Genomic DNA, 24915 nt, shown 5'->3' with positions numbered 1-24915 from the left:
ATAAAATACCTAGGAGTAAATTTAACCAAAGAGGTGAAAGACCTATATACTGAAAACTGTCACTGGTGAAATACATTGAAGAAGACACAACAAATGGAAATCTGTTTGGATTGGAAGAATTAATAATGCCAAATGTCCATATTATTCAAAGCAATAGACAGATTCAGTGTACTCCTTATCAATTCCAAAGACATTTTTCACAGAAATACAACTAACAATCCTAAAATTTTTATGGAACCACAAAAGTCCTAAATAGCTAAAGTTATCCTGAGAAAGAAGAACAAATCTGGGGGCATCACTCCCCTAATTTCAAACTATATAACAAAGCTATAGTAATCAAAATGTTATTTTGTTGGCGTAAAACAAGTACAATAGATCAGTGAAACAGAATAAAGAACCCAGAAATAAGCCCATGTCCTGTGCTGTGCTTAGTTGCTCAGTCGTGTCTGACTCTGCGACATGGACTGTAGCCCACCAGGCTCCTCTGTCCATAGGATTCTCCAGGCAAGAATACTGGAATGGGTTGCCATGCCCCTCCAGCGGATCTTCCCAACCCAGAGATTGAACCCAGGTCTCCCACATTGCAGGCGGATGCTTTACTATCTGAGCCATGTATAGATAGCCAATCAATTTATGACAGCAGTACAAGAATATACAAGGGGGAAAGAAATTCTCTTCAGTAAATGGTATTGGGATAACTGGACAGCAAAAGGATAAAATGAGACCATTATCTTTCAGTGTACACAAAAGTTAACCCCAAATGGATCAAGGACTTGAATGTAAGATCTGAAGCATTAAAACTCCTAGGGAAAAAAAAAGCATAGGCAGTAAGCTATTTGTCACATTGGTGACAAATTTTGTATCTGACTCCAAAAGAAAAGGCAACGAAAACAAAAATAAACAAAGTAAGATGTTTCTGCACAGCAAAGGGAACCATCAAGAGAATGAAAAGTCAGCCTACTGAATAAGAGAGAATATTTGCAAATTATATATCCATCAAGGATCAACATCCAGTTGAGCAATCTAAATAGAGATTTTTACAAAAAAGATGTGCAGGTGGCCAACAGACAACAGCATCACTCATCATAAAGCAACTGCAAATCAAAGCCATAAGATCAGTTCTGCCTCTTAGAATGGGAGTTCTCAAAAAGACAGGAACTAACAAGTGTTGGTGAGAATTTGGAAAAGAGGAGATCTTCCTGCTGGTGGGAATGTTAACTGGTACAGTTCAGTTCAGTTCAGTTGCTTAGTCGTGTCCGACTCTTTGCGACCCCATGAACCGCAGCACGCCAGGCCTCCCTGTCCATCACCAACTCCCAGAGTTCACTCAAACTCATGTCTATCGAGTCAGTGATGCCATCTAGCCATCTCATCCTCTGTCATCCCCTTCTCCTCCTGCCCCCAATCCCTCCCAACATCAGAGTCTTTTCCAATGAGTCAGCTCTTCGCATCAGGTGGCCAAAGAACTGAAGTTTCAGCTTTAGCATCAGTCCTTCCAATGAACACTCAGGACTGATCTCCTTTAGAATGGACTGGTTGGATCTCCTTGCAGTCCAAGGGACTCTCAAGAGTCTTCTCCAACACCACAGCTCAAAACCATCAATTCTTCGGCGCTCAGCTTTCTTCACAGTGGTACAACTCTATGGAAAACAGTATGGAGGTTCCTCAAGAAGTTTAAGATAAAACTGTGATATGATCCAGCAGTCCCACTTCTGGGTATTCATCCAAAGGAAACAAGATCACTATCTTGGAAAGATATATGCACCCCCGTGTTTACTGCAGTGTTACTTACAATAGACAAGATATAGGAACAACCTAAGTGTCCATCAGTGGATGAATGGATAAAGGAAATGTGGTCTATATATATATATGCAGTGGAATTCTGTTCACCTCTAAAAAAGAAAACAGAAGTGCTGCCATTTTCAGTAACATGGATAGACCTTGAGGGGCTTACACTGAGTGACATAAGTCAGAGAAAGACATACTATATGATTTCATATTTATGTGGAATTTAAAAACAAAACAAATGAACAAACAAAACCAAAATCATAGAAACAGAGAATACAGTGATGATTGTCAGAGAAGAGGATGGTTAGGGAGTAGGCAAAAATGGGTGAAGGGGTCGAGAGGTACAACCTTCCAGTTATAAAGTAACTAAATTGTGGCGATGGAATATACAGCATGGCATATTCAGGCTGTAGTTAGTAATATCGCAGCGCACACTTGAAAGTTACCAAAAGAGTAAATCCTAAAAGCTCACTTCGAGCGTGATAGATGGTAATACGGAGACTTCCCTGGTGGCGCAGTGGTAAAGAATCCACCTGCCAATGCAAGAGACACAGGTTGGATCCCTGAGTCAGCAAAGTCTCCTAGAGAAGGAAATGACAACTCGATCCAGTATTCTTGCCTGGGAAATTCCATGGACAGAGGAGCCTAGGGGGGTACAGTCTATGGGGTCACAAAAAGTTGGACACAACTGAGCAACTTTTATTAAGATATTTATTTTTACCTGCACTGGGTCTTCGTTGCTGTGAGCGGTGTCTCTCTAGTTGCGGAGCAGAAGCTACTCTGTAGTTGTGGTGTGAGGGCTTCTCATTGCAGTGGCTTCTCTTGTTGCTGAGCACAGGCTCTAGGCTCTCAGGCTTCAGTAGTTGTGGCACACGGGCTTAGCTGCCCCAAGGCATGTGGGGTCTTTCCCGAGACCAGGGATAGAACCAGTGTCCCTTGCATTGCAAGGCAGATTCTTAATCACTGGACCACCAGGGAAGCCCAGCATTTAGTATATATGTATTTTAATATGGAATGTCGAATGTATTGCCTTAAAAATTTTGAAAATGCACATCAGTGCAAGTCTGTGGGAGTATGGGGTTTGGTAAAAGATAGATATTAAATAAATCACCTCCCAATTCACAGCCCCTTTGCTCAGTCAGTGTGCCTCCTCCTGGCCTGTTATTTTGGCTGCTTCTGCCTCAGGTCAGATCAGCAACAGATGAGTCTCTTAATGACCCTGGGAGAACTCACTGCTTGCAAATATCAAGAAAGCTCCTGGATGGGATGTAAGACACACCTCATGAACGCCGTTAACCCCACCGCTCCTCCAGAAAGGCCTCCTTTGTGGACTTCCTTCTTCCCAGTTTCCCTGGTGGCTCAGATGGTAAAGAATCTTCCTGCAATGCAGGAGGCCCGGGTTCAGTCCCTGGGTCGGGAAGATCCCCTGGAGAAGGGAATGGCAACCTACTCCAGTATTCTTGCCTGGAGAATGCCATGGACAGAGGTACAGTCCATGGGGTCTCAAAAGAATCGGACATGACTGAGCGACTAACACTTTCACTTCCTCCCCAGCAGCAGGCTCTGGGTGCTTTCTCTACCCTTCTTGTTGCCTGGTTTCTAGTGGGCCAGGCCCCTCCCTTTCTCCTCCTTACCTGTTCACTTGAGTCATCCACATGGTCCTGCCTCTGAGCTAAGTAGGGGTGATTCATCACTAGTCTGGCTTAGAAGGTCCTTTCTGCCAATGAGGTTGAATATCTTATTTAAACCATTTAACTCCCAAAGCTGGATCGAGACAAAAGATTTTATAATTACCAATTAAAATAGAGACAGTTTAAAGAGGAGGGCTGAAGCAGGGCAAACAAAAACCAAAAATCTTCATTTTGCTCCATTTATCTGGCTTAGTATAATTCATTCTATAATCCTGCAGCCTTCCCTTAAACGGTAATCTTTTAAGCCGGACCTTAGAATGCACTTCCTCGGTAAACCCTGTCATTTTGAGAAAGCAGAAGAGTAAACAATAAAGACTTAATTTTATTTCAGTAAGATTTTGGGGTCCCACTGGTTGAGCAAGGCCTCAATCTAAATGCTTTGGAAGGCTATTTTTATTAAAATGACTTTTTTAAAACTTCCAAAAGCAATTTCAGACTGATAGGAGGTTTAAGACGCTTTGTTATTTTTTTTTATTAGAATATAGTTGCTTGACAATGTTGCGTTAGTTTCTTGCTGTAACAGCAAAGTGAATCAGTCATATGTATACATATATCCCTTTCTAAATTTCCTTCTAAATGGCGCTTCCCTGATAGCTCAGTTGGTAAAGAATCCGGCTGCAATGCCGGAGACTCTGGTTCAGTTCCTGGGTCGGGAAGATCCACTGGAGAAGGGATAGGCTACGCACTCCAGTATTCTTGGGCTTCCCTTGAGGCTCAGCTGGTAAAGAATCCACCTGCAATGTGGGAGACCTGGGTTCTATCCCTGGGTTGGGAAGACCCTCTGGAGAAGGGAAAGGCTACCCACTCCAGTAATCTGACCTGGAGAATCCCATGGACCGCATAGTCCATGGGGTCACAAAGAGTCGGACACGACTGAGCGACTTTCACTTTCACTTTCCAAGTTAGGTCACCACAGTCAGTTCTCATTAGTTCCCTGTTTTATACATATAGTGTATATATGCCAGTCCCAGCCTCCCAATTCTTCCCACCACTCCCTTCACCCCTTGCTAACTGTAAGTTTGTTCTCTACATCTGTGCCTCTCTTTCAGCTTTTCAAATAAGTTCATCTCTACCATTTTTCTAGATGCCATGATATAAGTGATATCATTCAATACTTGTTTTTCTCTTTCTAACTTGACTTCACTCTGTATGATATCCTCTGGGTCCATCCACATCTCTGCAGATGATACTGTTTTGTTCTTTTTTCTGGCTGAGTACTATTCCATTGCTTATATGTATCACAGCTTCTTTACCCACCTCTGTATCAATGGGCATTTAGGTTGCTTCCATGTCAAACATATTTTAAGACAAAGCCAAAGCTCATACCAAGAAGATTTAAGTAAATAGTGACTAAAAGTACCTGTAATATACTATGAAAGAACAGGGGAAAGAGAGGTCAAGTATAGCACTATGAGTGAAATGGCACCTTGGCCGTTTCTTAAAAGGCAAGCATGATTTGGTAGGAAAGAGAGATCAGGAGAAGCAGAGTGCCCATCTAAGGGAGGCATGAAGAGTCGTGGATGTGTGACACAGGCTACTCCTGCCCTGTGTGTTGGGAGCAGAGCGTTTTTATAGGGATGGGAGTGGAGAAGGAAAACGAAGATGAGGCTCTGCATGACCAGAGAATCTGAGCTGTATTCTTTATCCTCTCCATAGAAAGAATGGGGAGTCTGAGCCTTTCTGAAATCTGAGAATGAGTGATCTTTCCCTCCTTTTAGATCAAGAAAAGATAACCATTTTCATTATAAAGGATGAATTTAAAGGGCCCCAGAGAGAGGATGAGGGGAACCCCTAAGGGAGGCCATTATACTTGACCCTGTAAAGAGAAGACCAAACCAAAGGGAAGGAAACAAGTGTTTCTATTTAGAAACAACTGATGAACTATTTTAGAGGTAAACCGTGGTGACTGACAGGACATAGGTTATAATAAGGGAAACTGATGATTTTAAAGGTTTCTCTTCGGGATAATTGAGGATGGGAGTGGTGGACGCTGCTGCCCTTCAATGAAATAGAAGGATTCAGAAGAGAAATATTCACTCTGTCAGAAGAAAAGGATTTATTTAATTTGGGACTTTTTGGTAGGATATTGCAAATCTTGATTGGTAAGGCCAGGCTGGAGGGAGAATTTTTAAAACTGAGAGCATTGAGGTCATACTTGAAACCAGGGCCAATTTGGATCTCCATAGAATATTCTGCATTCAAAATAGGGGACTGGACGTGTCACAGGTACCGGCCATCAGTAGTGAGGGGCTGCTCAGAAAGCACTCGACACACGGAGGCTTGTGAGTCTGTCCAGGCTGCTCAGCAGAAGGCACCCCACGTAGGAGCCTTCGCGGGTGTGTCTCACAGCCCCTCCAGGAAAGCACTTTGGAAGTGCCTCAGTGGCAAGTCCTCCTAGGCTCACTAAGAGACATCTCGCCTGTGGCTGATGAGGACATCAGACATATTAGTGATGCCTGCTGTGTACTCAAAAGGGGCCACTGACCACACACTTACACTGACTGCATAGTTACAGCCAGAACAAAAAAGAAGCAAGCCTAAGAAAAACTGGGAGAATCTGTAGTCACGGGAAGGAAAATGTGGTGAAAAAAGGTAGGAAGTTCCCAAACCAGAGCGTTAAAGGATGGAAAGATTTTTAAGTAAGGAGCAATGGAAGAGAAAGGAAACAAAACAGGTTTGGAGGTGATGAATAGAAATGGGATATAGGAGGCTTTGGGCAGGTTTGGAAAAACGTCAGTGTTTGGGTTGCTAAAGGAATTTATATGGTCAGGAAGGAGATCCATCAGAATTGATGACTCTAGAAGTTGATGCTGACAGGGAGGTGAGAAGTGGCATGAAGACTAGAGGGCCTTGCAGGGAAGATGAGAGTTTGACACTAGAGCTGGTCACTTTGTACTTGGTTAATACAGAAATATCTAAAACAAATGCACTTGAATTCAGTCATAGGACTTGGTAAGCTGGTAGATGACCTAAGAGCAGTTTTCACAGGGAACTCTGTCTAGAAGTTGACTTTGTGTTCAGGTGTCATTCTGTTTCCTGACTTTTCCCTCCCAAAGCTAGATTCTGTAGGGAAACTGAGAAAAATAAGGCAAGGTCTCTGTAAGGAAAAAAAAAAAAGAAAGTTTCACAGCTGGAGGAAAGCAGGGACAATCATGGATGTAAGGATTTGTGAAAGACACTCCAGAGGGGAACGTGAGAAATCACCAAGTGGAGAAGACGTGTAGCGTGCTCTGGGGAGGTCCCAGGCTTCATCCTGTTATTCTCGCTGGGTTCGCATACCAGGACATCAGGCAGGTCAGAAGGGGAATGACCAGGTCAGGGGCATCCCAAGGCTCCAGGCAAGAGACTTGAATTGATTCACTGAGGAAAACTTAAGAATGCAAATAGGGCAATCCCCTGATGAAAGGGGTATGTAAAATCTGACCAATAGAGTGTGGCCCATAATAACATCGGAAATACTCAGAATGGAGCGATTACATCCTGTTGCATTGGAGAAAAGGACTGGATGAAAAAAAAGAACAAGCGAGCTAATAGGCCTTTCTTTTTAACCCCTATTTCAAAAAGAAAAAGACAGCAGAAGCCACCTTAACTGAGATAATCAGACCCAGTAGCCAGTCTGTCAATGAAAATATTAGTTAAGGTTAGAAAATGATACACATGTCACTTGTATGTAGATGAAAGCTTCAAGGAAAAAAATAAGATATGTCTGTTTGCCACAGTTTTGAGGGAAGGCTTGGGTTTCCTCTGAGTCTGCTTGCTAGAAAACAGTAGCCTATCTTGCCTAAGTAACACCCATTATGTATCACATGGGATTTCCAGTATTGCTATTTTTAGAGTGAGAATCTTTGCGGGGGGTGGGGGGGGAACCTTTAGCTTTATTGCAGTATAATTGACAAAACTATAAGATATAAAGTATACGTTGTAATTATTCGATAGACATATACATCGTGAAAGGATTACTCTGTCTAACCCACCCATGAGGGAGAATCCTGACACCAACAAAGCACGGTGAAGGCAAGAAAGAAAGTAAAGTCGCTCAGTCGTGTCTGACTCTTTGCCACCCCGTGGACTGTACCCCACCAGGCTCCTCTTGTCCATGGGATTCTCCAGGCAAGAATACTGGAGTGGGTTGCCATTTCCTTCTCCAGAGGATCTTCCCGACCCAGGGATCGAACCCAGGTCTCCTTGCAGGCAGACGCTTGGTCCTCTGAGCCACCAGGGAGTGAAGGCAGGTCCTTTCCAAATTATAGGAGTCTAGCCTTTGCCAACTTCAACAGTATTTTGTTTTTAAGCAACTCATCTTTTATGGAGTCTTTGGTTATGCTCACTGTTTTGTAGAAGTAAGAATCCTATTTCTTTTCACAACTGTGTGTTTGTGCTAAGTCGCTTCAGCTGTTTCAGACTCTTCGCGATTCTATGGACTCTAGCCGGCCAGGCTCCTCTGTCCATGGGATTCTCCAGGCAAGACTGCTGGAATAGGTTGCCATGCTCTCCTCCAGGGGATCTTCCCCAATCCAGGGATCAAAACCCGGGTCTCTTAAGTCTCCTGCATTGGCAGGCAGGTTCTTTACCACTAGTGCCACCTGGGAAGCCCACTTGTATGTAGTTCCAATAACAAGCACAACTAGCATTGAAATATTGGGCGACACAGCTGAGTATTGGTACGGAGTGAGGTGGCGAGAGCAGAAGGCTGGTGCTGTGGGCAGAGTCTTAGGTAGAGGTCCATTAAGAGAAAATGGCTGTCTTGTTTACTCAGGGGTGCATCTCGTAAGATTTTCTCTAGATGCTCTGTTTCTGGAATGCATTTTAGGGATCGTCATCTATAAAAGAATGCCACTGCCCATTAAAGCCTGTCCCAATGTTTGTCTGCCCCATGCCAATTGCTGACACTGTCTTGGTTGACGGGATCTCCGATTCTGTTTGTGTTTATTTCAGCTGGGGATTCCCAGCAAAACTGGGAATAGGCTTAGGGTACCACAGAGCTATGGAAACCAAGCAAGACCAGAAAAGTGCTAAGTGTGTTTACTGGTAAAACCTGGTCATAGTTCCCTCTGTCTTGTTTATTTGTGCTTTAAAACTAGAGATTCATTGTAAAATTTATCGCATTGCAAATTGCACTTGCGACATATGTATATTGCTTAGCTAATAGGGGCTCAAAATTCTGTTTAGAATTTTTTGCTTTATTGACTTAGTATTAAATAAAGCAGGATAGTCAAACTTGACAAATAATCTTATGTATACTTAGGAGTACCATATAGATACAACTTGAGTAAATCTAAATCTGAAATTATTGTACATTTCCCAGTTGGCTTCTCAACTTTAACTGGAACCAGATATTCCTCTCCTGACACTCTTAATGTGTGTGTGTGTGTGTGTGTGTGTGTATATATATATATATATATATATATATATATATATATATATATATATGCATGTATATATGTGTGTGTGTTTATACACGTCTATCTATGTAGCCTAACCAGATACTTGTGTGCGTTGTGTTTATGGAATTTCAGTCTCCTTGGGACCAGCTATTGTTTCTCCTTTACACGGTAAACTCTTTGCACCTTGTGTTTCCTGTTTGTTCATTGTTAATAGTAATAACATCTCAAGTGCATGTGCTACCTCATGACCTCATTCAGCTTCAACTCTCACACCAGTGTGGATGTGCTCTTTCACATTTGTAGTTCAAATTCCTAAGAGAAGTGAACTACCCCAGCCAGTCAGTCTCACTTGGGCTTATGCGGAGACCCTCAGGCCAGGCCCTGCACAAGCCTAAAGACTGGCAATCCCAAGAACAGGGGCCCATTCTCAGGCCACGGGGTGAGACCAGGGCAGGGAGAAGTTGCCTGATTTGGAACATAGATCCAGGTGGATAAACTGAGAGCAGGACCGCTCCCCTTACACTCCAGGCATGAAAGATGAAGACAGCCATCACTTATTCAAAGGAATGTTTTATATACATACAAGCAGTCTTTGCTCTGCCCCATTGCAAAAGTTGGCTTAAAGCTCAACATTCAGAAAGCTAAGATCATGGCATCCGGTCCCATGACTTCATGGGAAAATAGATGGATGGGGAAACAGTGGAAACAGTGGCTGACTTTATTTTTTGGGGCTCCAAAATCACTGCAGATGGTGATTACAGCCATAAAATTAAAAGACACTTACTCCTTGGAAGGAAAGTTATGACCAACCTAGATAGCATATTTGGAGAAGGAAATGGCAACCCACTCCAGTGTTCTTGCCTGGAGAATCCCAGGGACGGGGGAGCCTGGTGGGCAGCCATCTCTGGGGTTGCACAGAGTCAGACACGACTGAAGCGGCTTAGCAGCAGCAGCAGATAGCTTATTAAACGGCAGAGACATTACTTTGCCAACAAAGGTCCATCTAGTCAAGGCTATGGTTTTTCCAGTAGTCATGTATGGATGTGAGAGTTGGACTGTGAAGAAAGCTGAGTGCCGAAGAATTGATGGTTTTGAACTGTGGTGTTGAAGAAGACTCTTGAGAGTCCCTTGGACTGCAAGGAGATCCAACCAGTCCATCCTAAAGGAGATGAGTCCTGGGTGTTCATTGGAAGGACTGATGCTAAAGCTGAAACTCCAATACTTTGGCCACCTCATGCGAAGAGCTGACTCATTTGAAAAGTCAGCTCTCATTTGAAAAGACTCTGATGCTGGGAGAGATTAGGGGCAGGAGGAGAAGGGGATGGCAGAGGATGAGATGGCTGGATGGCATCACCGACTCGATGGACATGAGTTTGAGTGAACTCCGGGAGTTGGTGATGGACAGGGAGGCCTGGTGTGCTGTGATTCATGGGGTCGCAAAGAGTCGGACACGACTGAGCGACTGAACTGAACTGAACTGATTGCATTACTTACAAATTTTCATTATCATGATACAGTTAAAAAAAAATCAGTCCCTCAAATAGAAGATTCCAGTTATCGTCTGTGTTAGTTTGCCAGGGCTACCAAACAAAATAGCACATACCTAGCGGCTTAAACAACAAACACTGGTTTTCTCATTGTTCTGGAGGCAAGACGTCTCAGATCAAGGTATTGGCAGTATTCTGTGTCTGTGTCCTAATCCTCTCCTCTCAGGAGGACACCACGCATTGGATTAGCACCCACCCTAGTGACCTCAGTTCAGTTCAGTTCAGTTCAGTTGCTCAGTCGTGCCCAACTCTTTGCGACCCCAAGACAGATCTTTCTTGGAAGACCACCTTATCAGGAGCACAAGTGAAGAAAGATGTAGGCTCACACAGGGGCCTTTGGAGTGGACTCTAGATATTCAGCCAGAGAAACTTAGTAAGGCAAAGTTAACAACGTAATGAAGAAAACAGTCATGACGTAAAGGATGAAGATGTCCCAGAGGAAGTGACAGTTCCAAACAAACAAACAAAAAAACACATTAAAGGAATGTGGAGAGAATTCACAACACTGAAAGGGCAAAGGGTAAAATGTTGAAAGCTGATTCTTGGCAATTTGCCAAGGCTTAGAAAAGGGTCTTGGTCTGTATCCTAAGCTATTTGATGAAAATAAAAAGGCAAGTGCTATCCAAGTGTTCTTGATAGATTTTTTTTTTAACCATTTTAATGCCATATTTCTCAGTTTTAAATTAGTGTACTAAATACTAATTTTACTATGTTTTTCATCCCCCTGTACATGCATAACCCACGAGTTAATGCTTTGACATAAATTTGTCAGTATCATAGAATGATAATAATTTTCCCGTTGATTATCAGAATGGCTTTGTTCACTTTCAGCTTGTGTAGTCATCTTTATGGTCCCTCACTTGCATGCAAAGCAAGGACTGTGTATGTGTGTGTGTCCATCTGTGTGCCATGTAGGTAAGCACACGTGTGCATATGTGCTTCTGTCTTCGCTGAAGTCTTCCCAAGATGCACCGTGCGATGTTCTTGACTGTATTATTCACCTAAGCCTAAGCATAATTTAGCCTCTTCTTGGTGGCTCGGATTTCCCTGATAGCTCAGTTGGTAAAGAATCTGCCTGCAATGCAGGAGACCCGGATTCGATGCCTGGGTTGGGAAGATCCCCTGGAGAAAGGAACAGCTACCCACTCCAGTATTCTGACCTGGAGAATTCCATGGTCTGTATAGTCCGTGGAGTTGCAAAGAGTCGGACACGACTGAGCAACTTTCCCTTTCACTTTGGTGGCTCAGAGACATCCTCTGTGCTGTGGAGTAGAGTAACTTCCCAATGTGGGTAGGGCTTATGCAGTCAACTTGCAGAGTGTACACCCTGTGAGTCTGTGACTCACTAAATTTTTTAATTGAAGTATAGTTGATTTGCAATCTTACATTAATTTGGGGGGCACAGCACAGTGATTTAGTATTTTTACAGATTGTAGTCCATTGAAAGTTATTAGAAGATAATGGCTGTAGTTCCCTGTGCTTGGCAGTGTATCCTTGTTGCTCACCTGTTTTGTACAGAGTAGTTTGTATCTCTTGATCCAGTGCGGTATGCTTCATCTCTGCATGCCTGAGTTTCCTCACCTATAAAATGAGGAGGATGACAGGACCTAAGGGGGTTGTTGTGAGGATGAAATGAGCAAATGTGTGTGAAGCATGAAGCGCCCGGCAGCATGGTGAACAGCCTGTGAACCGCGGCCCCCGCTGCCCGTGGTGATGGCAGAAGGATTCATGATGCCATGCGTCTTCAGGTTTATTGAAATTGATGCTCTTCCTTCCTCTTAGAATTGGCCTCAAATCACTGTGCTCCTGATTTCTCACGTTGCTTTACCTTTGTGGTCTCCTTGCTTGGCACTTGGCTCTTGGTGGCCTTCTTTGCATCTGCCCCAAGCAGAACAAGTGTCCTATTCTCACCCTTAGCCCCATTTGAATTCCTTTGAATTTGATGCTTTAACCATGGTGGGTTTACAGACAGAGAATTGGTCTTGTGCTGGTGGCCCGTAAGCTTCGCGGACAGCCTGTCACAGGAAAACCCAGAAAAGCATTGATCATTTGACCCCAGGACCTGCACTTCACCATTTGTCGTCATCTCTAAATGAGGTTACACCCCTAATCATTCGGTTTTGCCTATCTGTCACAGAAGCATTAAATTATTCTTTGTAAGCATTGAAATTATACCACAATTCTTTCTGCATGTCTTCTCCTTTTTTTTTTAATATCCTGAGAACCTCGAAGTACACAGGTGGACCAGGCCCCCGAAGGAGCTGTGCTATGGAAAGAATCAGGTGGAGTTTTGGCTGTTAGGAGTTGATAGTGACTGGTGAATGGTCTTGGTGGTAAGAGAGCCGATGTGTATATCTTTAATTCTCCACTGTTGCTCTAAGCTTCTTTCACAGGCTCCCAAGTTCTCTCTTGGGCTCTGTGGTTGAGTCCACCAAGGGAGCTGAAGTGTAACACGTGCCTAACAAAGGTGTTAATGTACTATGTCTATAATGTGGCAGGATTCATGGGGCCAGAAGTTTGGGGAACCACCCTCCCCTGTATCTCAGTCATTCTGTGAATAGAGCATTATGTTTAATACTGCCACAAAGGTACATAGTTGATCTCGAAGCTTAAATAACTTTTATGGGGTTTCCCTGGTGGCTCAGATGGTAAAGAATCTGCCTGCAATGAGGGAGATGTGGGTTTGATCCCTGGGTTGGGAAGATGCCCTGGAGAAGGGAATGGTTACACACTCGAGTATTCTGGCCTGGAGAATCCCATGCTTATAATTTTAATAATCCATGTATTCTTTTCCTCTTCTAACCTCAAATTTCTTTTACCTGAAATAGATACTAATTTACTCTGTCTCACTGTGTAAAGGGTGGCTCCCCTCGCCCCCCTCCTCCTGCACGTGTCCTCCTGTGGCTTCCTTATGCCATCAGAGAGGAAAGAGAGAGCCTTGCATCATTGTTGCGAATGTGATCTAAAGTTGTCAAACAAGAAACTGTAAAGCTCTCAGTACCAGAAATTCAGTTAAACTGAGGCTCCATCTGCTTTCCCTGAGTGGCCAACATTGTCCATCTCATTCCCCGACTTAGGGAGAGCAGGGAACTCAGCTGGCCTTCTGATTTGCCTCACAGATGAGTGAATTAAGAAATCGGGGTCTATAAAATTGTCATCAGTTAATTGAACCCCAGAGGAAAAAAAATTTGTTTTAAAAACGATGCTAAAATTCTTAGCCTTCAGATTAACTTGTTTCATTTCTTGAGTGTTTGAGGCATTTGGTAACAATGGTACAAAGTTTGTGAACAGGTATGGCTTGTGTACAGGAATTTCCGTACATCATGGATGTTTCCTTAATAACACTGAATGAGTGAATAATTGAAGATTTCTGAAAAGGCTTCTAGTCACTGGCCAGGACAAGACCAAACGTGCTTCTTGTTGAAATATTGTAAGGTTTTGAGTTTGGAAGGAAAGCTCACAAGATTTCACAGCATTATGTGTTGAGGTGTAAGGAACACGTATGAACCTGCAGTTGTTGGGGATTTTTCCTTAATATTGAGTTTGTTTTCTTTTACAGGGACTTTTTTTATTGGGATAAAAAACCCATAATGTAAAGTGCATAATTCTAACCACTCTCAAGTGAATACTTCAGCACGTTATTGTGCACCTATTACTGTTCTCTACTCCAGAAATATTTTCATCTCAAACTGAAATTCTGCACTCATTAATCAGTCAGTTCTCACACATCTATCTGTTTGACCCCTGAGGACCACTGCTCTCCTTTTTGATATACATGGAATTGTACAATATTTGTCTTTTTGTGTCTTGCTTATTTTACCTCTGGAAATTTGATTTTATGCATATTGACCTAACAGATGGCTTGGGGGGTGGTGGTAATTATTGACCTCAAAAATAAAAATTATTTTATCAGCAAAAATGAGCTTGTTCAGGAATAGCATAGAATTGTGTTTCAGGACAACCATGCTATAACAAAAATCATAGACAAGTCCAACAAACAAAAGAGAGGAGTGTTCTTTAGTGAATAAAAAGGAAGAAGTTGGGGAGGGTTGTTTGGAGAAAAGGAGGAGTTTGGAGTGATAATGGTTTCTCACCGGCTGGATTGCTGGGGTAGTAGATGTCTTATAGGAGATGCAATGTACAGTTGACCCTGGGCAATGCGGGGGTTAGGAGTGCCAGCCCTCTCTGCAGTCAGAAATCTGTGTGTAACTTAGAGTGGGCCGCCCACACTTGCAGGTCCTCTGCACCCAATTTGGGATTAAACCAATAGCAAATCATGTAGTGCTGTAGTAGTTACTACTGATAAAAATTGATGTGTAAGTGGACTCACACAGTTCAAACCTTTGTTGTTCAAGGGTCAACCGAATATCTGTTCCAGTTGGGTCCTGTAGCTGGTGAATCTGTCCTGTTGATGGTTCTTCTCAGGGTCTGAATCCGACAATTCTTCCTGTGATTGGCATGCAGTGGTGCTTCATGAGAGCTCCCCCTTTTGGCCTCCTGACTCCATTTTCATGCGGCTTCCCTTTATTAATTTTCATATAATCAAAAACAATTGTCCAGTTTCTGCCATGGATCTGAGACTCTGCATCCAAAATTGCTATAGTCTTTATGAAACCAAGAGATTGAAATGATTGTGGCATTTTGAGCAAGAGCTCCATGTTCAATTTTTGTTGTTGTAAAATATTCCTATTATAAAAATGTTTCTTATCCATGAAATCTTGAATTTTCTTTAAAATGCCACTCTTTGGTTGTAGTCGCTGCTCCTATTCCCCTGGTTGTCTGGGGGATCATTACCTGTATTATTTGCTTCCAGGTCTTAGCAGGGCTTGAGGGAGGTTTAGTCTCCCTGAATATTGGAATGAAGTTTAGTGGTCGGCAGGAAGCAGTGGAATTGACATGTAATTGGCACCAATCCTCTGTCTTTACTGCTTAGCCCTCAGTTCTGTAACCCTCGCCCCTACTTCCAGCAGCATCCGAGGGCCTTCTGGAATCCAGTTAGAGCCCTAAGGGAGAAGGACCCCCAGAGAAACAGAGGGTAAAGAGAAGAAACACACGGAGAGAGACCTTGTCAGGGGGCAGATATTTAAATACCAGACATTTGAATTTAGAATACGGAATTTCCTATTTCATCTCCAAAAAAGATCATCCATGCATTGTCTAGAATTGCTTTCAAATTGCTCCATTCAGTTTTTCTTAAGATGGTCTGTTCCACTGTAAGGGCTGTGCCACATAGCTCGGTATGCTTGGAGATGCTGAGTGGAAAAGACAGCCACAGGGAAACGGTGCACCCAGAGTTGGCTTGTGGCTTTTGTTTGCTCGTCCCTGTTCACCTATTCATAGTCATGGATCCCTTCTGCTGCTGCCTGGTATCGTGGAGCCTCGCTGTACCCTGGGGTTGAGAAGAGTCAGGATAATGCGCACTTTCTGGACTGTTCATCTTTCACTAAGACATAGTGTGTGTCGGGATGACAGAGGGGGGCATGGCTGGACCCACGTGTGGCTTATTCCCGGGTCTGCCATGTGCTCTGTAAGCTGCAAACTGTTTGCTTTAAAACAGCTAATCCTGTACTACCAACCGTCTCCACGGACCGTGTCCTGCATTTTATGTTCAGAACCTACACACACACACACACACACACACACACACACACACACACACCCTTCTCCTGCATTTTATGATCAGAACCTACACACACACACACACACACACAACCTTCTCCTGCATTTTATGATCAGAACCTACACACACACGTCTCCTGCATTTTGTGTTCAGAACCTACACACACACACACACACACACACACACACACACACACACTGCTTTCTTAACTAATTGAGGAAAGAGCCACTCTGTATCTTATCCTTGAATATCCTGTGTCATGATCATGTATTCTTTAAAAAAAAATTTTTTTTTAAATTGAAAGAGAAAGAGAAAAAAGGAGGGTGGGGGGAAGAAGGTTGCCATCCAGTGGAGGAAGGAGTAATTCCCAGCTTCATTCAGGAAAAAAAACGCAGGCTGAAATATGCTTAACTATTTTAACTTGGCTGGGGATTTTTATCACCAGAAGGGTTTTTTTCTTTCTTAGCGACTTCGGGAGCCAAATGGGTGCCGTGTGCCTTTAAGGGAAGAAGTGCCTCAGCAAACTTCGCTGTAGTTGTGTCTCACCGTTTGGGTAGGGAAGGAAAGCGTTAATTTCTTATTTGTACACTTTTTTTCCCCGACTTCCTTCCTATTCACTTCATTAAATCTAGAGGCAGTTCAGCATGGGAGCCGTCTGTATGTTGAATTAGGGCTCGCACTCTTGCGCAACACGTCACCAGTCGGAAACTGGGGGTTTGCTTCTGTGATTTATTTCAATATTGTGCTGGTAAAAGGTTTGGAAGGGAATTCTTTGTGGGGTAGTACTTGAGCATTGTGTAGCAAGTTTTGTGTGTGTGTCACTAGCCCCTAGCCCTGAGTAGTGTCAGTGAAGCCAGTTGAATAAATAATTTTTTTTTTTAAGAGGAGAACAATTTAAAATTTTCCATGAATAATTTTACTTTCAGGCTGGAGTAATCTTACTCCACTCTCTTAAGTGCGAGAAGCACTGGGAAATATTTAGTGAATTGATTTCCATTAGAAAAAGACCCTTAGAAATCCCTGAACATAAAGCACTGCATATGGATGTGTTTGGGGTCTTTGGGGAGGAGGGAAAATGTTTTGTAGTTCTCTGCATTCCTGCATAAAACCTTAATTTAAGGGGAATAATGGTCAGTACTTTGTGTGTTTCCTTGTGATTCCAAACCCTAAATTTAATAAGAATCTGCACGTATTAGCAATTGTAATAAAAATGGTCTCCCTGGTTCTTTTTGCAGTTTAATTTGTTTTCGCTTCTTAGCTACTCCCAGATTTAGAGATTGAGAAGTCCAAATATCACAAGCTTATGCTTTGTTCCATTCTTGCAAAATTTAAGGGAGGGGTAAGAGGAGAAATATCCTTTCACAACTTCCCCCCTCTCCATTTATCCCCCAGAAAAGAAAAACAATGAAAAATTTTACAGCATGAAACTGAAAGTGAAGTGTCACAGTTGTTTGGGATTTTCTTTAAAGAGAATAATATATTGTATTAAAATACTTGAACTTGAGAACATGCACATTGCTTTTACTTACATGCATTTAATGAAAGAATTCTTTTATCCAAAAAAAAAAAAATCATCTTAAACTGCTCCAAAACCACGCAGCCTATTTTCTTAAAGCACTAAAATAAGCTTTAAAATACAAAAAAAAAAGCATACCTTTTTTTAAAAATAAATTTGAATATTAATTTGTTTTCTTATTGGCTTAATTGTTCAAATGTGAGTAAGAATGAGAAAGCACCTGAGCTAAAAATCTCTAATTCTGCTGCCTGGAATAATCAGGGGGAAAAAAAAATATGATAAGTAGTTGTCAATATTAAAACAGGCTGAAGGAGGAAGGCTTCGGGCCTTGTAGTAGGTAGAATGAAACAGCAGATTTGAGTCTCCACAATCCTTTCAGTATTAAATTTTCAGTAAAATAAAATTACTTGTATATGAAAACATAGCCTTTCCCCAGCTCTCTTTTTTTTCCTGATCAGCTGATGAAGAGACTAGCAGCTCGCTGCTTTGCTGGCTTGTTAATTTTATCCCCACTAACTGTGATTTCCGATAGCCGGCCTGCTGATAGTGGTAAGGTAAATATCCTTTTTCGTTGCCGTCTTGAAGATTCAGTAGAACTACATCCCAGGCATGTGTAGGTGTGTAACACATCAAAAGCCGGTGTTCTCCGTATTTCTGTGTGTAACTGGGTGCTTGAGGAGAGCAATACCATTAACTGTTGACAGCCTTGCATGCTGTATTTATTATTAGCATGTTCAGCCTCCAAGATTTGCGGGACAAATTTCCTTTTCTTAATCTTCGCTTTAGCTGCAGTGTGTTTAGCTGTATAGTGGGTGTCCTGCTTTTAGTCAGATGAATATTAATGAAATAACGTGGAGCTTTTTTTTTTCCTTCCTTCTTTTTTCTTTTTCCTCATAACTCATCAGACCTTGCCTCCTTCATAGTGGTTATCTGAACACTGTAGGATCGTGATGGAAATTGTCTTTTGATTATTAAGGCCTGGGCTCAGGCTGTCCCTTTAGGTTTCTGTCTGTGTGCATGTTGCTTCTCTGGGTTTGCACATTGGAAGATGCATAGAAAGCCTATTTTTTTCTTTTCGAAATCCCACTGGCATTTTTAACATGCCAGGTTGTTTTGTGTTCTGCACCAGGTTTTCTTCACAAAACCTTTCTTTTTCAGAAGGCATTGTACATAAGTGCAAGAAATTATGTCTGAGCTGTAATCACTCTTTATATTGATTGTTATACTCACATGATCATAAATATTAGCCATGTTTGGTGCTGTGGAGAAATGAAGGTAATTGCCTTATGATTAGAGCTCTTTTCAGCTACGAGAAAGGATTGATTAGCATTTGCATACTGGAGGCAATATTGAGAGGCAGGAGGAGCAAATAACAACATCAGTTATTTTGTGTGAGAAACCAATCTCGACATGCAATTTAAAGGTCTTTTTAAAAATTTTCTTTTCCATGGTCAGATTTTGTCTTATCTATTGCTGTTTTTTTCTTTGCAGTTTTTCCTTTCCCTTTATTTTCCTTAAGTTTTGAGATTAACCAGGAGGGGAAAAAAAAGTTTAAACTTCTGGGGCTGTCACATGGATCTCTTAGTCCTTTATGAACAGGTTTCTTCTTATACCTGGTTGTTCTTATAGCTATTTTATTATCTCTCTGCATTAGTGCTGCTGGCTCTGGTTTAAAGCAAGCGTTTGCAGGTAATTGGAAAAAAGTGTTTTTTGTTTGTGAGTGTGTGTGTTCTTTATCGGATGATTTAAGTGCGTTTACCCAGGAATGTGGCTTTGTACTTCCCGTTTCTTGTTTACTCATTGCTATGTTAGAAGAAAATCTGGATGGAATTTTGACTTATGTTGTGAATCATGAATAAATTGATGTAAAACCTCAAAGAAGAGAAGGTCAAAGCTTATATGAATGTAAGGATGCAATCTTAGGGAAATTTTTTCCTTATTCACCCCTTGTTTCAGTTTACCTTTGACTCTCTACAGAAATAAGACAGTAAAGGTTCTTTTCCCACATCGAGCTGAAATGTCATTTGGTTTTAGTTATCTTCAAACACCTAAATGTATAAATCTCTTCATATTTGTCACATTCTTTGCTATTAGTGTTTCGGGCCTTCGTGTATTTTGATCAGGAAATAAGACTTGGGTTAAAGATACATTTATCCAATATGGTGGTTTTCTATTTTTCTTCTTACTTCACTGATTACTGTTAATTTCTGCTTTGTTTGTTTGTTTCATTTTATTCTAATTATCTAATTTTTTTTTTTCTTTCTAGTATTCTCTTGTCTTGAATTTTTCTCCTTCGTTTCCAATTAACAGGCCATTGAAGACGGCAATTTGGAAGAAATGGAAGAGGAAGTCCGGCTTAAGAAGCGAAAAAGACGAAGAAATGTGGATAAAGATCCTGCAAAAGAAGATGTGGAGAAGGCCAAGAAGAGGAGAGGTCGCCCTCCAGCTGAGAAGCTGTCACCAAATCCCCCTAAACTGACGAAGCAGATGAATGCTATCATTGACACTGTGATAAACTACAAAGACAGGTGAGCACCTCAGTCCCTCACCTCCGTCGTCTTCACCGAGGCCACGCGTGCTGCTGCCTGCAGAGCACGCTCTGTTAGGGTGCACGCTGGGTTCTTAGGTCCTTTCTACCCCCCGTTTTATGGGTGTTGCTCCAGGGGTATCAGTAAACTTGGACCCAGTTTAGAGGGGCTACACTTGATATTTTGTATGATGTTTTACCAGGTATCATGTAAGATATTTGGAAATAGGAGTTTAGATGACAAAATTAAAAAACAAAACAAAACCCTAAGGGATTTCCAAAATACCATCATTTATATGGAAGGATTGGAAAGAGAGTGAAATTATACCTTTGGCTTGAGTTGTTAGAGGGGAAAAAAAGTCTTAGCATATTTAAGGTGAATATTCACGTTAAGACTTTGTTTTAAACCAAACCGATGCTTCCATCAAAATACCTTGGAAGGAAAGAAGAAATGGTATTTTGACGGAAGCATCGGTTTGGTTTAAAACGAAGTCTTAACGTGAATATTCACCTTAAATATGCTAAGACTTTTTTTCCCCTCTAACAACTCAAGCCAAAGGTATAATTTCACTCTCTTTCCAATCCTTCCATATAAATTTCTGAGCACTTGTTCAAGCCATCTCCTTCTTCCTAATAACCCTACCTAAAGAGGATGGTTTTCCAGCAACTTTATCTCTTTTACATGAGATAAAGGAACTTTTGAATGTCAACTTTGAGAAATCTGTACCAGACACTATCTCCAGGCCATTTTTAAACAGTAAACAATTATTTGAAAACCAAAGTAAAACGTGTTTTGGGGTGTCAGGCAGCTGTATGTAGTTGATAAATTAGGCTACATTTTTGATTTGGTTTCTATGCAGTCATCATGTGATGCAGTTTTAATAGGAAGATCACATCTCATTTCAGTTGAAAAAACTGATGAGAAGAAACACATTTTATGTCTCTAGGTTTCATAGTGACACGAATCAGTTTCTAGCTACCAGAAACGTTTGACATTAACTCTGTTGCTCTGTATACCTGGAATTGTTTACCACAAATAAGTTGTGCTCTTAGTCCTTCATTGTAACTTTATCACATGTTTTTGTAAGAGGAAGAAAACCTCATCGTAAAGATGAAGTGGAACAAGCAGGAAATTTTCAACCATGGGGTGTTATTAATAGCTCCTTACAGAAAACATAAAGACTTTCTCAGAAAATGGTGAAAGGGGAATAGGAGCAAATGTGTGTGAAGAGAGTCTGAATTTCTCGGTCCTCTTTACCTCCCAGGCGTCTCGGGTTCTCTTCTGCTTACTGTTTTCACTATTTTCTTTTTCTTTTTTAAAGTCATTTCCTTTGAGAATTCTAAAGTGGCCACAAAGGGCGGCCCCGTTACATCACGTCTGGATAAGACGTTCATTGACACGGGGGAGTGACAGTAATCTAGGAAAGGAAGTTTGGCCACGACATCATTCTTTGCCCAGGTGAACACGCAGACTTGTAGACCGAGCATCAGCCGTTCTCTCTGTCAAGTCTCTGTCCCTTCTTGGCTACACTGGTAGGTTGGCTGGAGGCAGAAATGGTTTCCAGGAAGTCAGTTTGGACACTTACACCTTAATGTATTAGCTCCTGGCATAGAGAGAAATAAGTAGAGGGTGTCACTCTGCATATACCTCTAACTTTTTGCCTTTGTCTCTGGAGAGACACGTCTGTGGCTTTGACCAGGGGTGCCTTGATGTTTAACAGGCATTGTGTTCATTACCTGCTGAGTGAGCCTAGGTCTGCTGGAACACTGAGAAGAGCCACAGAAGTCCTTGGAGGTTTAGAAAGTCCTTTTATTCCAGGTGATGGCTGTCTCCTCCTTTCACGGGATAAAAGAGGTCACCACCCGGTGAACCACATACTGCCAACAGATTGTTTCATCTTTCTTTTTTTCTTTCTTTCTGTTTTAAAGCAAGCGCATAAATCTAGCAAGAATTCTTATAAAGTGTCAGGGTTCCCCTGCCCCACCAGCATCACCACCTTTTTTGAAACATCTGAACGTCTGGCAGCAGCACTGTCCCTAGGCTCCTCTAAGGTACCTGTCGGAGCAGAGAAGTGGCCATTGCCCCCACTCCCCCGTGGGCTGTCCCTCTCTGGATGGCCACCATCCCCACCGGCCGCTGTCATCCCTCCAGTGTGGAGTGTCGGTTGTCATTGATCATTGTATTTTTCGTTCCTGGCTCATCTCACTCGCTTAGATCACCTGCCAGCTCCGTAACCTTTTGGGTTTGTGATTTGCTGATGCACAGGGCCATAGGCTGACAACTTTTCCAAAAACCATCCCCAAATACAGAGTCATATGAAATTCTGTCCCTTAAACCTCAGCTAAGCATAGCACAGTAGTTTAAGCTCTGGTCTTGGCTTAACTACCTGCATTCCAATCCGAACTCCACCATTTACTGCCTGTGGGGCAGCTGGGCAACTGACTTAACCTCCCTGACCCTCAGTTTCTTCATCCACAGAATGGAATGATTACTGTACCTCCTTCTAGAGGTGTTAGGAGGATTTGATGAGTTAATATAGCTCTTTGAACAGTTTAATTATTAATAATCAGCCTTTCAGACTATTTATAGCAAATCAGGTGGGTGAGCGGAGCTCTGAGCACCATAAAGAAAATGTCCTTGCTCATACAATTTTCATACTGTTATTTCCAAAACCAGGAACATGCAGTTTCACTGGGACTGATGATGGAGCATGCCTTTGGTTGTACTACAGAGAGAAGATATTTAAATATTTCAGCATGCAGGCATTGAATCATTTGTTTTTTTCCTCTTTCATTGGTTTTATTTATTTTACTTTTCCTTAAAGTACCTGTTCTATTAGCACGCACATTTAGGTATGTTCTGGGAAGTACATTCTACATGTTTCATATGCATTTCGTGTTAGTCATCCTCTAGAAAAAAGGCTTACTCTATGTTTTTTATGTCTCTTACCAAATTTGGCGCTCAAGTAGGAGTCACTCAAATTAGGAGCGCCTTTAATTAGATACATCATATTTTTGGTTTTAGAAAATGCTGCAGAGAAATGTACTTCTCCATGTGTTGAGATTTTTGCCCCAGTAAAGTCAGTGACTAATATAGTAATTCAACCTACCTGTGAAAGAAATACCACCTGGACTAACCTCCTTCCCATCACCTCAGTCAAATGTTAGGGCTCTGACAGTCCTGAAGATTAATAGAATATTAAATAAGAACTGGCATCTATATTTAACTAATACATAAGAATTAATTAGCTCTTAGGAGACAATCTTCTTTTTTTCCCCCAAAGTTCTTGCATGATTTCGGGACAGATGTAGCTTTATATTTTTAAAAAGAACAAGGGTAATTTAAGTATCTACTTATTGCTTTTGTTTTCAGTGCCAGACCTAATTTTTTTAGGGAGGTACTTTTCAAAAATGTGACACCCCCCCCACCCAGAAAAAAGCCAATAATTCTATGTGACACAAATATGAAATCTTTCTGCAGTAGTCTCTACTAGAGGTAGCACTGGTCTATTATTACCATTCTCACATTTTATATCTCCAGTAGAAAACTTGATACGAAGTAGTGTTGGAAGGCTTTGGTTTGATTTATTAAGCATGCTTGCATAGAAAGCTTTTAAAATTGTACTCTCAGTTAATATGATATTTAACCTAAGGGTCTTTACTTCTTGGAAATGGGACTTATCCCAGTCTACATCTTGTACCCTCTAAAATCGCCCCTGTGAAGAGATGGAGAATAAGATGGTGAAGAATGGGGTCTGCTGGAGCTATTCCAAGTCTAGAGGCATGGCTTATAGTTACTTAGATAAGGAGGGAGTTTCCTAGAGGGGATTCTTAGTATTGAAGGGGTTTCAGCTCTGTCTGCTCCAGTTTCCCGGCTGTGTCTCCCTGTGTGACCCCCAGCAGACTATCACCTAACCTCGTGTGGACATGCCCAGCCTCAGCTCACTGTGTCAGGAAGCCATTCACGACACCAAAGGACAGCCCTAAACACGACAGGCATTTCCTATATTAAGACAGACTCAGCCCTCTGACTTCTAGCTATTTGTTCTGCTTGGAACTTCAGAGAGTCCGTCTTCTCATTCTGAGAAATAGCCTTTAAAATATGCATAAACATATCAGCCTCAGGCCATTCTCCTTCAAGTTGAAACGCCTCACTTTGCAGTCTGAGTGAAGCCTGGACTTGGGCCACCCTCGTCCCCCTCCTTAGACACGGTTTGCTTCCTTAGTGTCCCATTAAGAACATGGCACCCAGAACTCCAGAAGGATTCCCATGGCGGCTAGTTGCAGGATGCTCGGTAGCCTTCTTTCTCTGGACACCAAAATTCTGTTACCGTCACTCAGGAACGTGTTACCTTTCTCCACCAACCTTGACTCAGAGTTAACTCCCATTGAAAACCTGGCTTGCTGAAAAACTTACTCCCCTGCAGCATATACACACGTTTCTTTTCTCACGTGAATGCTGCCAAGGTTAGCTAGCCTTCAGCTAACCCTTTGACTTTTGTTTTTATCCTATATCTACTTATTCTTATTCCTATCTAGTTCCATCTTACTGATTTTTGTCCCATCATTCTAGTCCATTGTTGTAACACTGAGTTTTATGCCTTAAAAAAAAAAAGACACATTGACTTGTTTTCCCAAGTTGTTGCTGTCATCCAGAGGTTTGCTATAAGCTATTGCCGAGAAACTTCTAGAGGGCAAAGGACACGTCCTCTAAAACATGCCCCTGAAAATCACTTAAGGTTGATGTGCATTTATTAATCAGTAATCTTTAAAGTTGATAGACCATCTGTGAACTTTACATGGCCATGCTATCATGTCACCTACTCTCATCTCTCCTTTCTC

At 41.9% G+C, this 24915-nt stretch overlaps 1 protein-coding gene across 1 annotated transcript in view; it reads left to right on the top strand.

Moving 5' to 3' along the window:
* Window positions 1-24915, top strand: part of SMARCA2 (SWI/SNF related BAF chromatin remodeling complex subunit ATPase 2) — a 163458-nt gene that overhangs the window by 113950 nt on the left and 24593 nt on the right. Inside the window, exon 27 of the mRNA XM_068973585.1 lies at window positions 19857-20074. Within this exon, the coding sequence (XP_068829686.1) occupies window positions 19857-20074 (218 nt within the window). The remainder of the gene's footprint in view (window positions 1-19856; window positions 20075-24915) is intronic.

Source organism: Capricornis sumatraensis, chromosome 6 (assembly GCF_032405125.1).
Source record: "Capricornis sumatraensis isolate serow.1 chromosome 6, serow.2, whole genome shotgun sequence".
Taxonomy (NCBI): domain Eukaryota; kingdom Metazoa; phylum Chordata; class Mammalia; order Artiodactyla; family Bovidae; genus Capricornis; species Capricornis sumatraensis.
This window is presented reverse-complemented; position numbering and strand designations above follow the sequence as displayed.